The sequence below is a fragment of the Myotis davidii genome, unplaced genomic scaffold, assembly GCF_000327345.1.
Source record: "Myotis davidii unplaced genomic scaffold, ASM32734v1 scaffold816, whole genome shotgun sequence".
NCBI lineage: Eukaryota > Metazoa > Chordata > Mammalia > Chiroptera > Vespertilionidae > Myotis > Myotis davidii.
The window spans coordinates 485,324-501,249 of NW_006287546.1; the positions used below are offsets into that span (position 1 = coordinate 485,324).

General features: G+C 40.4%; 1 protein-coding gene across 3 annotated transcripts in view; it reads left to right on the forward strand.

Moving 5' to 3' along the window:
- Window positions 1-15,926, forward strand: part of EFNB2 (ephrin-B2) — a 43,068-nt gene that overhangs the window by 15,565 nt on the left and 11,577 nt on the right. For 2 of the 3 annotated variants that reach the window (XM_006759363.2, XM_015561077.1), the window contains exon 2: window positions 6,547-6,830. In XM_006759363.2, coding sequence (XP_006759426.1) covers window positions 6,547-6,830 — 284 coding nt within the window. Of the gene's footprint in view, window positions 1-4,670; window positions 4,690-6,546; window positions 6,831-15,926 lie in introns of those variants that run through there. The other variant, XM_015561078.1, reaches the window with a different exon arrangement.

Sequence of the window (15,926 nt, forward strand, 5' to 3'; positions counted from 1 at the left end):
GGCTGGGGCTGAACTGACACTTTTTAAATTAGAAACTCCATTGTCATGTCTGGTTGGAGGGGCTTTGCCTGATCCAATCATTTGTTAGGCCACAGACACTGGTCATTCTGGTCAATATGTCTTTATTTTCATCTCTTTTATTCTGCATCAGCTTTATATTTTTGCATTTGTTACAGCATTTTGATTTGCCCTTGCTCATATGGTAGTTTGGCATATTTATTGCTTTCTTTAGAAAGGCTCAGCTCTTTCATATTTCATGTCTATTTTCACAGACTTAGTATCAGGATCAAAGGGGCCATTCAGTCATTTGGCTGTTCTAGGTGAACCTCGAAGAAAAGTGGAAGAAGTCTTTGGATGGCTGTCCTGAGGTGAATGTATTTTCACAGACTTAGTATTAGGATCAAAGGGGCCATTCAGTCATTTGGCTTCTAGGTGAACCTCGAAGAAAAGTAGAAGAAGTCTTTGGATGGCTGTCCTGAGGTGAATGTGTTATGGTCAGAGCAAGGCAGGAGAGGGTAGGAGAGAAAAGAGAAAGGGAATGGGGGCACCCGTGGGTGCTGGGAAATGCAATTGTGGTTCCACTACAGAGCTATCCCCAAGCATCTCAGCTCCTGGCTTCCCAGGCATCCTCTCGTTCCATCCGGCCAGGTTCAGAAGCCAATTGGGCAATCATGGCCTCCCTCTGACTTATCCCGCGAGACCTGATAATGCAATACTGGTCAATAGAAGAACCCAGGCTTGAGATCACAACTTGTGACGTTCTGCTCTATCCAAGAAAATTGCGTGTCACGATCCCTAAACTCCTAAGTGGCTGGTTTATGCTTTAAATGCATCATTGTGCTAGCTTTTTAAACAAGCATGGGTTCCTAGAGTGGATTTAAACTTTAAAGAATACCATGTCACACAATGTCTGTATTGTAAAAATAATTTTTCCAAAGACGAACATGAAGTTGAAATGTGTAATTTAGATTATTAGAGATCTAATTTAGATTATTAAATATTAATGTCTAATTTGGGTTATTAGATTGATTCAAAGTATTCCCCAGGGAAGAATTACAGTCTGGTTTTCAGAGTAACTTTTAAAAACTTGGATTAAGTTCAATAGGGAATCAGAAGATAAAAACATACATCAAATCATTTCATTTCGGGCAGGTTACAGGTGGAACCCTACTTCGGGGGTCCATTTTATTCCACATTATACTGTCTCTATACTCTGTTTGATCTGAAGTCATCACATTTATTGTCTTGCTTGGGAATGATTCACTAGGGGGAAAAACACAGGAGTTGCCTATTTCTGCTCAGCCCGCCTCACTCTCATAGCAGCCCAAGGAAGCCCTTCCATGAGAAGCCATAGCACCAATGTCCGGGAAACAGTGCTGAGCCCCGGGTCTCCTGATGGGGAGGCAAATCCGGCTTCCCCCTCTCAGGAAGGCAGCAAGGTGACTGCTCTGCCCTTACGTAGCCTGGCTCAGAGAAGAAACTGGCCTGACAGTGTTCTCTCTCCTACGTAGGACATGAAGCACTATTGCTCTTCTTTGTCCTTTGGCTTCATAAAAACAACCTCATCTGTGTAATACATATTATAATGTGGGGCTTTTCCTCTGTGCTCCTTCTGGTTACAAGATGAACATTCTTTCATCACACAAAAAGAAATCTATATTAGACATCCACTCTGGATAGCCAGTTTAGTCACTTAAAATGAGCCAGTTGTCACCATCATAGTTGTTTTCGACACATCCTAGGTCAACAGAAGTGGATTATTGAATATTGCAAAATATTTGGGGAAGTTTCTTTTGGTTCTTGGTGACCTGTTGGCTCGTGGCCTCCTAGGGGAAGGCCGGGATACCAGATTACTGCCCTCATGAGCTGTGGTCTCTGGTTCTCTTACCTCAAAAGCAGCCTCGGCTTTGGGCACAACCAAGGTGATTGGCATGGAGCTAGACCAGTGGTTCTCAACCTTCCTAATGCCGCGACCCATTAATACAGTTCCTCATGTTGTGGTGACCCCCAACCATAAAATTATTTTTGTTGCTACTTCATAGCTGTAATTTTGCTACTCTTATGAATCGTAATGTAAATATCTGATATGCAGGATGTATTTTCATTGTTACAAATTGAACGTAATTAAAGCATAGTGATTAATCACAAAAACAATATGTAATTACATATGAGTTTTCCGATGGTCTTAGGCGGCCCCTGTGAAAGGGTCGTTCGACCCCCAAAGGGGTTGCAACCCACAGGTTGAGAACCACTGAGCTAGACGGAGGTGCTCGCAAGCTTGTGTGCAGACTGGTTTTCTCTTGATTTCTTTTAACTTTATGGCTTGGCTGTGAAAAGCTCAATTTAAGAAAAAAATTCATTTCACAAACCAGATTTATGCTTCAATGTAATGCCTTCAGAACCGAAAAGTGTGCAGAGAAAGGGGGCTTTTCCTGTTGTGCCTGGTGTTTGGCACAGGTGCATCCTCACCTGTTTTGCGTGTTGGGTACGTGTGCAGTGATTACATGAAGAGAATGTGATGTAAGGTGCTTTGATCAGTGCTTAGCACAGGGTAAGTGCTCAAAAGCAGCAGTGTTTTTGTTATTAGTGGTTCTGGAGGTGTTTAATTGCCTGGCAGTTTTAATAGAAAGCGATTGTAGAAGACTGCTCATACCCATAAATCCCTCCAGAGAGAACAGCTCTGAAACTCCATCTGCACGGCTCCTTGTTCTCCAGAAACATCACGCCTAGGATGCTGTCTCCTGGAAATCTCATCTCTGCTCGCAGCACACCCTTGTCCCAACTCTAGGTGGTCTGAACTCGGGAATTCCTTCCATGCCTGTAATTGCAAATAGTTTGTGGCACCTAATTTGACTTAACTTTATTTGTGTATATTTTGGCTCCCATTTGTTCTTCCATAATTTTTTTTTCAACGAATACATTACTTATTGAGCATTTACCATATGTCAGCCCTTGGGCATTCGCTATTGAATCAGACACACCTGGGACCCGCTGGCCCTCAGGGAGATAGATTGTAAATTCCTGATGATCAGGATCTTCTACTTTTTTTTTTTTGTCTCTGAGAGTCTGGCATGAAATATGGTGCTTTAGTTGTTATACTCTCATTACTCCTGTTTGTTCCCCTGTTGCCTTAGAAACAGTGAAGCTTCCTGTGAGGGAAGAAAGTGGCTGCAGGGGCTCGAAGGCATATAGTGGTGACGTGTACAAGAAATCTGTGATTCAGGCTCAAACTCAGCCTTGCCCTTTGTCTATGGAGAAACCATAACCTCATCAATTAAAGCCACTGCTATGCTGACCAGTTGATATATATTCATGTTTACAAAGTAAACCTCTAAAGCACTCAATTATTGGGTCTTTTTCTATGGATTTGCATAAAGAAGCAATAATATTTTTAAGGAACACTTGAAACAATTACTTTTTTCAGGGGAAAGGGTAACATTCTTGCTTTACTTTTTGCTACAATATATTCTGAAAAGTGAGCTGACTCTTTTCAAGCATTAGAAATAGTGAGTTTTATCGAGATTTACTTTCCCAGAGCATATTAGGAATGTTTATTGAACTCTGAGGTTCTTCCCCTTCCCTTTATGGGTTATGGCTCCCCCATCACTGGCTGTTACCGCTTTTCATGGGATTTGTGCCTCCTGAAAATATGGTCTAGAACGTGGAGATCTTTGTTGGCTCATCAGCCCATGTGTCACATCTTCTTGGCCTCACCCATCAGCACCAGCAAAAGCTGTAACTCCGAGTTGGTGAGTGAAGAGAGAGTCATGAGGAGTTACTTACATGGGTGGGAGGACATCTCTGATGAGTCCTTGGTTAAGCAGGAAGAAAATGTATCTCATGAAGGAAACAAGATCTTGGGAGCATTGTGAATGAAGGAAGAGCTCAGTGAGCCAAACTTTAGACATAGGGTGTAATGTGGGAGCGTTCTAAGATATGCAGAGATGATATACAGCTTGCGGGGGTGGAAGAGCTGATGCACATTTTGAAAAGAATTGACTGGATGGACAAGAAAATGGGTCCATCTGGCTGCTAAGGATGCTGACGTCTGAGGCCCGGGCAAGCCCCGGGGGCACTGGTCCAGGGTGAAAACTGATGGGTGTGAAGATCAGGGCTGTGAGGGGAGGCAGGATACAGATATCCTGGTGCAGGCCTTGGCTGTGATTTATGAAAACTAACAAGCTTACATGTGGTGGTCGCTCTGTGTCAGCTACTAAAAGAGAAGATTTAGAGTAGAAAATATTTGACGTGAGGTGGGAACCCCAGGCAGGATTTGGCCTGTGGTTCTTGGTTGCAGTGAAGGTTTCCTAAGAAAGTTAAGGATTAAACTGAGAAAAGGGATGTGTCCGGCAGGTGAGTGAGATAAGGCTCACACGATTTCATGGGTAGTGATTGCCAGGCATCCCGCCCCCACTTGTTGACTACGGGGACATATCAGAAGCACTGTAAGGGGCAGGGGTAGAGACTGAAATGGCTCTTCCACAGACATTCTGATTTCATCCCTCCACCAGGACCTAGAGTCTTTGTTTTCTTACAAAGATGGACTTGCCTAGAGAGACCACAGTGGCTCTCGGGAGGTGGGGGGAATACCCAGGAGTCCTTCAGTCCTTTGGAGTTGAATTTCTAAAGCATCTCCCCAGGGAACTGGAAAAATGGTCAAGACGATCAAAGAGAGACCCTTACTAACTGGTAGTCCTCATTTGTCCAAAGTTCTAGAGAGTTCTTCCAGTATGCACACATGTTTGTATGAAATTCGTCATTGTTATAAAAAATATTCATTCTGATATTATGTTAGCTGATTTTTGCTCTCCCTCCCTTCCTCCCTTCCTTTCATTCATTCTTTTTTTCTTTTTTCTTTTTGTTAATGAATAAATGTCATATGTCCCGGCTATAAAAGCTTAATACCAAAAATAAAGTGTGTGTAGGGGGGACTCCTCTCTCTTTGGGATTGTAAAGTAGCGTTCCCAAGGAAAATGACAAACCACTGTCGGCAACATGCATTTTTCCTGCCATGAAAACTATTGGATTTTAATATAAATCCAATAATGTAATTTCTGTTATGTCCTGTGATGCTTCATAACCACCCTCCTGCAATTTTCAGAAAATTAATACCATTCATTAGCATAAATCATAACCTGTTTCCTCAGTACGGGTTTGACATTGGGGGTGCCTCACCATCCTGGCTTTCTCTCTCAGCGAATTACAACCCATTAATTGTTATGGCCGGTGGGCTTCCCTGGTTAAATAAAGGGTGGGATTGGCGGGATTCAGACATGACGCTTTGCTCTCGGGCTTTAATATTTTAATGAGCCTGAAGGCTGGACTGAGTACAGAGGAAAGAGCCGGGATTTCTAAGTGTGTTGTTGGTGTTAGCACTTGTAGAAGGATGTTCATTAGGAAGCTCTTGTTTCAGTTTCTCAGAGAAACTCCCCATTAAGAACGATCTTTCAGCAGCATGGCTAGCAAGAAAGAGGTAGGGGCGGGGGGAAAGCTTTCAGCTGTAAGCATTAAGGGGATATTGTATCAGTTGTCTTAGTTCTAAAGATTTGCTTCTAAGAATTAATTGGAGCAAATACATCTCCAGGGAAGGGAAGAAAGGGTTGGGGGAGCAAGGACAGTAGCTGCTGTCCTTGCAAGTCAGGGACTCTGCATCTTGCAGCTGAATCAATACTGCAACTAATTATTTCTAGTTATCTTTTATGGGTTTGTAAGACATTTCTTTTGTTCACTGTAATAAAAAACCCATTGTTTGATCAGTGACTGACTAATTATGATAAGTAATTTGAAGCATTCTTGATGAAACTTGTCTGTTAATTAACATCAACAGCCAATGGAAACTAACAAGACAACAAAGTATTAGTGCAGCCACTGTTCCCTGGCGCTGATGCCATCTTTCTGTGGCATGCCCAATAAACGAAAGCTGCCGATGGTTAAAAAATAACAAACAGGTGGGGAGGGCTGACTCACCAGCAGGAAAAGGTATTGTAAAGTTACACAAAGGAGTACTGAGCTAGTAGAGCGAGGGGGTAGTAAAGAAACGTCAGCAGGCTCATTGGTCCTGTTGCGCAGGGCAGCGATTTTCAACCAGTGTGTCGAAAGAGGCACACTGAGGTGCCACAAGAATTAAAAAAATAAAAATAAAACATGCAGTGCCTGACTATTTAGTCAGAGGCAGGGACCTATAGCCGTCTGGTGTGAATGAATCAAAATTATGCCTTTTGGGGGGTCAGATCGGCAATATATATATGTATGTATTTTTTGGTGTGCCACAGAATTTTAGTAATTAGTTTGTGTGTGCCATGAGATGAAAAAGGTTGAAAATTGCTGGTGTCGAGTAAGGAGAGTGGTTCTTTCTTTTCTCTAAAGTTTAATCCCTAAATACATTCATCCCATGCTGATCTGAACTAAGATACTTCTGGCAAATAAAAGTTTGGATTTATAAAATTGTAATTTGGAGTTATTGGCGTCGTCTGGCTATTTTGTGATAATTATTAATACTGTTAACTTTTGTCAACTCAATTTATTTTTTTATTTTTATGCTTTTAGATTTCTACCTGGACAAGGACTGGTACTATACCCACAGATAGGAGACAAATTGGATATTATTTGCCCCAAAATGGACTCTAAAACTATTGGCCAGTATGAATATTATAAAGTTTATATGGTTGATAAAGACCAAGCAGAAAGATGCACTATTAAAAAGGAAAATACCCCTCTCCTCAACTGTGCCAGACCAGACCAAGATGTAAAATTCACTATCAAGTTTCAAGAATTCAGCCCTAACCTTTGGGGTCTAGAATTTCAGAAGAACAAAGATTATTACATTATATGTAAGTATAATTCTATTTATTTATTTATAGAAATTAGGATAAGCTAAATAGGTTTGTATCTAGTTTTGCTTCCTTAAAAGTATTATTGTGGCAAATATTTGGTGATAATCCATTTTTGGGAAAGAAACCTTAATTGAACGTGGGACCCTGTACTAATAGTACTCATTAAATATAAATACCTAAAGAGAAAAAAAATCCTAGAGTTTTTATAGCATTGAAATAAATGAATATATATATATGAATATACTCAGCATCTCTACTAACAAAAGCATTATAAGGACCATTGGTGAGATTTTGCTGGGTAACTCTTGTGCTGTGACATTTCTCTTCATCCATTCATCCATCTATCCATTCACTCATTCATTTATATTTCCTCTGTGCCAGAAATTATACCTAAGTACTATGGATTCAACAGTAATAAGGGTATAATAGTACCTTTTCCTCATGAAGGCATCAGTGAGATGGAGCATCTAAGTTCGAAGGATGGGTGTTACAAAGCATAGTTGTACATGGGCACCTCAAAACCAGATTTAGGAGAATAAGACAAAAGTTGGGGTTGCTCAACCAATTACTTTTTAAAAACTTATCTAGCAATTTGATACATTGCATCAGGAACAGATATTATGTACCCTTTGAGTCATATCTGAGCCATTGTCCTCTCATAAGGCTGTGAAGTCACATGGTGCACCCCCTGGCGCACATGCCTACTCAGTGCAAATCCCATCCTAGCACAAAGCCAGGGTGGTTCTAGGACCAGGGTTTTGTCAGTGCAGAGTGCAGTCTGGGTGACTGAGACAGCTCTTCACGTCACTAAAGCAATGAAGTATTTTTTTCCTAATTTCTTTTGTTTAAAATTTTGCTCACTTATCTGTTACCATAGTCTTCAATTCCTTAGGGAACACAACTGCTGTCCATTGGCTGCACCCTCCCATCTCTGGGTGACCAGGTTAAAACTCTGCTTTCTCAGCCTATTAGCTGCTCTTTTTTTAAAGCTCAGGATCAATAATTCACTGAATAGTGACTTAGTGTTCAATAACATATTATTTTTACTACATTAGCAATGAAAACAAAACTGGTTATAGCCGTCCAATTCTCTTGTTGTCCTTTGCTGTAAACCTTAAGTGCCAGAGACTGAAACCCTATTGATAGGTGAACCTGATACACAGAGAGTGGCTGAGCAAGAATAAGTAACAACAACAACAAAAACACACAAAGAGGAAAAGTGGTAAATTACATATTTAAAGAAAGAATTATTGTAAAATGAAAATAGAAGCTTTCTAAGGGATGAAACAAGCAGATTGGGTGGTAAAGTGTACAAAATAATAGAGAAATCTTTGAGAATCTAAAATAGTTATTAGGTAAAACTAAATGGAAACCTTAAGCTTTTGGAAGCCTAGTGGCTTTTTTTTTTTTTAAGACAATTTAAGTAAGACTTTACCAAGGACACTCATGTTTAGCATACCATTTATAGGGAACTGAAGTGACTTTAGATAAATTCCTTAAGAAGGTCAGTTCCCCTCAGTAGGGTGGAAGAAAGAAAGACTATGGAGGTGGCAGGGGTGCCTGGAGAGCGGATGCCGTAGAGTATCAGATGTTCCTGTGGCATTAGATGTGTGTCATTAGAGCTGTGCCTGCAGCCCAAGCCCACGGATTGGCTCTTCCATGCAGACCAGTCAACAGACCCAGATTCTCTCCTCCGTGCACTTTAGTTTATGACTTCCTGAGGACGGCTTTTCATTTCTAAGTCCCCAGTGAGTGCAAGTGGGATTTCAGCAAACATGGGGCTAGTCTTTAGTCTGAATATGCAGGAAGTAAATATAAATACTAAATAAGCAACATCTTTCTGTTTAATGTAGTGAGCATTTAATAATAAATGACTTACCAACACATGATAGGTTTGTGTTTAGAACCACAGTTTACTTTGTAATTAATTATAATACTAATCTACACAATCATGACATCTCTTATTTTTCTTTCTCTAAAAACTCATTATTAGATGCATTGCAGGTCGCTGAGCTCCGCTGGCCCCCAGAACTCTCTGTAGAGTTCTGATTTACAGTGCAAAAGCCTGGGGTAAAGGAATTGTTCTTAAAATAGAGTTGAGCATTTCCAGGTTGAAACAATGAGAGGCGCTTTGAATGCTGCTGGTTGGGTGATTGTCACAGGGCTGGGTGAGGGGCCCAGAGCTCAGAAGTGTGCCAGGAAGTCCACACAGACTCTCCACAGAGAGCTGAAAGGCTTCCGCCACGTCATCCACATAGGAAGACCTTTCAGAAGTTGGGAAAGTGCAGAAACCGATTTCTCACCCAGCCTACAGCAAAGCTCACCGATACACAGCTTTCCCTCGGAAAGAGACTAATGATGAGAAGAACACATTTTAAAATAGTTTAAATAGTTAATGCTAACTTTTTTTTGCTTCTTCAAGAATCCCAAGGCACCAAAACAATTAAGAGATTTTAAAAAGTGACTACTTTTCTCATCAAACAATCTTTTAACAATGTATATGTACATAAACATATATATTTATTGATTTCAGAGAGGAAGGGAGAGGGAGAGATAGAAACATTAATGATGAGAGAGAGTCATTCATTGGCTGCCTCCTGCACGACCCCACTGGGGATGGAGCCAGCAACCCAGGCATGTGCCCCAACCACCGAGAATCGAACCTTGACCTGGTTCATAGGTCAATGCTCAACCACTGAGCCACGCCAGTTGGGCACACATCAAACAATCTTAATCTCTATCTCTCTCTCTCTCTCTCTCTCTCTCTCATAGTCACATTCTACTTAAAATAGTACTATACTAGATGGTATGAGAAAAAAACCTAAAATTTACAAGTATATGTTTAACACTTCAAATCATCAATTCATTTTGAGATAGTTAATAAATAATACTGGTGTCTTTGAGTTGCTACAATATATGCTGCATATGCTTAATTTCAGATCTTAGTGTCTACTTAGCACCTTCATAACTAAGAAAAATCATCAATATGATTTTCATCATCAGTATTAAAATCATCAATATTGTGTGCTGCTTTCTTTCCATGGCGAGAAAGAAGAGAATTGATAGTTAGGAGTAGTACTGCATTACCCTGCAGGGGAACAGTCCAAATTGCTAATGGACTGAATTGGTGCCCTAGATTTCCTGATTCCAGAGCACTGGGCCCAGGAATGTGGGTTCTAGTCCTGCTGCCTGAGCTTAATAAGAAAGTAGCTTTATTTCTTTGAATTTTAATTTCTTCTCTAGAAACTGCTGTTGTTGTCGTAATTCTGGCTGGTGATGGAAGTCTCCAGTTCCCAACTACGATTGTGCATACACATCCAATATAGGATCTCTTGTTAGTGTAGTTTTTCTCCCGTTGAAATAAACAGGATCTGCTGTAAATTATTTAAAGATGTTTAATTTGACTTGTAGTATTACCATATTTAAAATACAGGCATCATACTTTTGAGTTTCAGAAGTAAATATTAATTTTTAATTGGAAGTATATTTTAAGCCTACTGAGTATATACTCATCACATGACAAAATGCTATGAATCCTCATTAAATCTCATAGTTGGTTATTTGCTTTGACATGTGGCAAAATGATATATGCAGGTTTTCTGAATGTTTAGAATTGACTTTTTCAAGTGACCTATTTTTGTAATTAGCCTCAGGCCTAATTTTCATAATAAAATCTCTTAATCTTAAATGATCCAAAGGTAGGGATGTTAAGGTCATTTGGCCTGAAAAAGCCCCATTTTATACTGCATTCAGATTCTTAATTACCTTAAAATCATAGTAAGCATTTTACATAACCTATAGTTACTTTTATTATGTCCTTAAAATTTAAAAAGAGTTTATGAAATAACTATCTCTGAAGTTGCCTGTTGTGAAGGGCAGTTCTGTCTTAGTAAACGCTTCAGTTAATACTAGGAAAGCATTTCTAACTGTTCTCAGCCTTCATCCATATTTGTGTCTTAAAGTTTTCTTATAGACACTCTTGGTGCTTGGTTTGAATTTCTTTTTAGAGGTGATAGAGTTGAATGAGTCAACAATTTTGGTGTGTTGACCCTTTGCAACATCCAACATTATGAAGGTTCCGTGGGTTAGTTAACCAGCCTTCGCTTAAAGTCTTGCAAAATAGCCCCGAAGAGGTTTTCATCACAGGACCAAATTATGTGAGTCAGAAGATAGACAAAAATGAGTGTCATTGGATGAATACTGTGTCAGGAAACAGTGGCCAGGACAGAGGTGCTAATAAAAGAACACTACATGCTCAGAGCACCTTCCAGCTTAGCTTATGTGGCTTTTATGTTATTTTACTTCAAATCTGTAGCCAAGACATGGATTTGTGGGAAATTGTCTGATTGCTTCCATTAAAAGTTGTTCTAGAAGGTACACCCCACCATCCTTCCGAAAGCCACCCCTCACTTTCCATGCCTTGGGAAACTCTTCCCTGAGAAACACTGGGTGAGTGAGAATGAGTCACCATTCTTCGGCCCTGTATTGGCTTAGTTCTCCAAAGCATTTTTTTTTTTTTTATCAGAGCATATAAAATGGGAAGGCTCCACAGTCAGCTTTGCTATTTTTAGGCATAAACTCCACTGCTGAGCAAAATTGCAAAATAAATTAAAACACTTGCACACAAATATCATGAAACACTATTTTTAAAGAATCAAAACAGAAGAACAGATTTCATTTCTGTATTTTTGTTGAATGTGTCTATATATTTGTTTTTTTTATTTCCTTGTATTTGGGGAGTAGATGGGGCAAATGGCACTAAAATATACTGAATGTACTGTATTTTCCCCAGGAAAATAGTTAAAATAGTTGTGGGAGCTTTCAAATATTCTTTTACACCTAGCTTTTTTGAGGAATGTATAAGAACTAGAGGCCCGGTGCACGAAATTCATGCACTGAGGGGGCGGGGGGGGCGGGGCGGAGAGTCCCCTCAGCCCGGCCTGAGCCTTCTCACAATTCAGGAGCCCTTGGGGCATGTCGGACTGAAGGCTTAGGCCCCGCTCCCTGGACCTAATCCTAAGCTACATCCTTAGCGCTGCCTCGGCAGGAGAGGCTCCCACCACTGCCGCTGCACTTGCCAGCCCTGAGCCCGGCTTCTGGCTGAGCAGTGCTCCCCCTGTGGGAGCGCACTGACCACCAGGGGGCAGCTCCTGCATTGAGTGTCTGCCCCCTGGTGGTCAGTGCGTGCCAGAGCGACCAGTTGTTCTGCCGTTCAGGTCAATTTTCATATTAGCCTTTTATTATACAGGATCTGTGGTGTCTGTGAAGTGATTATATGCTTTCGTTGGTTAATTATTTATATGATAAATGTAATAAAAGCTACATTAAGTTTAGTGATATGGCTACATCAGCCTATCATTTATGTCCTCTGACTTTGGGGTGAGGATTTATGTTTGATGCCTTGCATATAATTGCTAAATTCAAGCATTTTAACACCTTTTTATTTTTAACCTATAACTATCATCTTTGTGATAGGATGTTCATCAGAATCTTGGTGTTTGGGGGAATCACATACACACGATTAACATAGCAGTTGAGAGTCTGGATGTGGACAGACCTGACTTCTTGAATGCCCCTCAACAAGTAACTTAACCAATCTCTGCCTCAACTCTTCATCTGTAAATTGGGGGTAACAGTGCCTGCCTTCTCAGGATGATGTGTGTTTAAATGGGGGGTAATATGTGTAAAGCGTTTACCTCCATGGTTGGCACCAAACGCAGACGGCTAAGGGTCTCTTTATAATGGGGGAGGATGTATGAGACAGAAGACCAGACAAACCGACTAGTATGCTTTCCTGCAAGCTAAGGGCGGGGAAGATGCACTGAGAAAGTATCATTTATTTGAAAGCCATCCATACAATGAAACTCCAGAAAGTTTACAAGTTTCAGGAATGCTGCATAGCTTAATTATAAGATCTTCCCTCTCTGCCTTCCTCGAGTGTTATAAAAGTTCCTTTGTCCTGGGCTTCCCTTGCCAGGAAACATGCATTTATGTATGTTTTAGTTGGTGGAATGGCCCAGGCATGGCAGCATATCCTCTGTAAGACCCAAAGGAGATGCACCGGGAGGAATCTTCCAATTGCCTGATCATTTTCCCCACTGGCCTTTAACCATTTGCCAGGCGTTTTCTCAGTTCCCTGTTCCACAAAGGCAATGCTGTGTTTCTATTGGTAGTTTTAGCAGCATCCTAATGTAGTATAGAGGTTCTTGTAGAAAAGAAATGTGTCAGAGTTGCCTTGTCACCGAGACTAGCTGGGAAAGTACATCATTTCATTAGTCTGATAATTAGAAGCTTGTTTTTATTATTTTTTTAACATAATGTGAAATCCTTTCTGCCTGCAGTGAAGGCTCTCCCAGAGTATCTCAGGAAGACTCCTTGGTGAATTTGGTATGAATAGAGCCTCAGTTCTTTGCACTTAGGGAGTGAAGCCTGGGATTCCGCTTAACTGGAGACTGTGCTGCGACTTAGGGGGCATGGGTCTGATGGAGTCGTGGCCATTGGGATATTCATCCCAGCTCACTCAGGGTTTAGGCAGGGAAGGCTGTGGTAGAGTGAGATTGTTCATGGTCCACGGCCTCACCAGGCAGTAGGGACAGCTTATCTCATTTAGAGGTAGACAGAGAGAGTCCTGTGAGCACTATTCCTAATTCCCCAATAGCCAACGGAAGAATAAGGTGACACTGATTCTCAAAGCGATGGGAGAAACCAAGGCCTCGTGCAGAATAAGAGCAAAGCAAGAGCAGATGAGAAATGAAGGAGATTAATTAGGGGGGGAAAGAAATTATTTAGGAATTGCTCAGAATAAAACCGCCTTTACTGTTTCATAAAATACATCTTAATATCTGTAGCACCTGTATTTATAGCTTTTTAAAGGTTCACTTAGACTTTTTAAATAATTGAACAATACCAGAGACTTAGTACAAGCATGAGAGGGAACAAGTTTCTTTCTTAATAGCCTTTAAATATTCATCATGATAATCAAAATTGAAAGCAAAATAAAGAAGGTTAGGAAATAGCCAAGAGGCATAGATAGACACACAAAAAAGATTACTTTGAAAAAAACTTATTTATATTGTCCTTAACAGTCACACATTCGTTCCTAACATTCTGAAGTCTCAGGCTGGGTGTTTGCTCACTCGGGGGGAGGTGTTGCGGCCTCACAGACTCTGTGTCCCTTTGAAGTCTTGAAACACAGGTGACGGGGAAATTTTTATCACTGAGAGAAAACCGAAATTTCGAAAGTGTGAGTTGTTTAATACAGTTCACACAGCCGTGAAATGTCAGAGCCAAAACTCAAACCAGACCCTTAGACCAATGTCACTTATGTGACAGTGCCCCCTGCGTCACTAAGCATCTGAATTTATACACAGTGAGAGGGACGTTAGTATTTGCATATATCACATCACAAACATAGTGCAGGAAAGAGTATATGTCTATACACTCATAACACATCCATAGCAATAGCAAAGACCCTCGCGTGATAGGGATACCCAGTGGACTCTATGTTTCTATCAAACATGTTGGGCCTGATGCCCTGCCCTACATTGTGGAACTAACTTCAATAATAACTAATTGCAATAATATGCCCCAAAGTTGAATGAAGAAGAGAGAGCCATTGGGTCAAGGTGGTTGTAAGAGCAATCTGTCAGATCTTCTGAATTTTCTTTTCTTTTTAGATCTACTACCTATTAATTCAGTTTCTTCAATAAGACTATGTTGCTTTTTTTTTTTTTAATGTGACCAAGCACTTTAAGGCCCTCAATAGAAAGTTGCTAAATAGTGAAATTGTACAATAAAAATCTCTCAGAGTAAAGGGATTAAGAGACTAGGTACAGGTGCTGCAGTTTGGATGGATGGATGGATGGATGGATGGATGGATGGATGGATGGATGGATGGATTGGCAGAACCTCTGTCAGTTGCATAATTGATCACTTGGCAGAGGAGCCCGGCTGTGTGTTGCTAAAAGACAGCTGTGCTTAGCAAGTGGTTCTTTGCATTAGTGAGGTCGCCTTGTTTCATTGTCCCTGATATTACACCAGGAGATGAAGGTATTCCTTTATCGAAGCAAACGTGTGGAAAATTGCTCTGGATTCTTAGAGGACAGAGCATGTTGCCCTGAACAAAATAAGGTTCATGGGTAGGGCAGATTCAGACAGGGCCCTTTATTGGGGTTACCACTGGTGTCTAGATGGTCAATGCAAATAAAATCATGCCCATCTAAACTATTATGCCATGAGAGTGGCACATTTTCTCATCTGCAGTGTTGTATTCTCAACTGTCAGCAAACATTAATTCAGTCACTGGTGACGTCCCAGCACCCAGCGCTGTGCTCGGCCTCAGATGGATGTTTTCCACTTCAGTGCTGGGGTCTGGCGATTACGGGGTCATTAATATCATTGCATGCAATTAGTGACCGTAGAATGAGCAAGAGGTTTGTGGGATGTGCGCCCCTCCCCACCAGGAACTTTTTACTCTGGTCCTAGACATTTCCATAGTTCCACAAAGATATGTTAGTGATTAAGACGGTTAAAAACTCAGGAGTGAGCAATGGAGTGTGTGCCAGAAAGAATCACTCACTCAAACACATGCTTCTTCATGTGTCAGAATATTTTCATTGGATAGTATCAGTATCTTTTGACCGGAAAGTTTCAATTTTAAAAATCTGAATACTTAAATTAAACTAATATAGACAATAGGGAATTATGTTTTATCTTTAGAACTCTTACATCATTCTCTCTTTTTTAAAATGTGAGTGTGGTTATTATATTGAAGTAGTCATCTGGGCACCTATTTTTAAAACACAATTCGTCGTTTTTAGTAGGTTTTGGCCCATGGTAAGGTTCACTTTTATGTATAAAAGTAATTATCCTTTTATTGTTGATTATCACATTCTCATGATGTTAATTTTGTCTGAATCACTGTGATGATAAGACAAACTCCCCTAAAGCATGTTAGATAAAAAGCTTTTTTTTTTTATGGACTCATGTTGAATTTTTTTTTTTTTTACCTAATGAGAGATTCCACCTGCATAAAATCATTATCATTTTTTAGCAATAAAATCTTAGACTTAGCAAGGGATTTTTTTTTCTCTC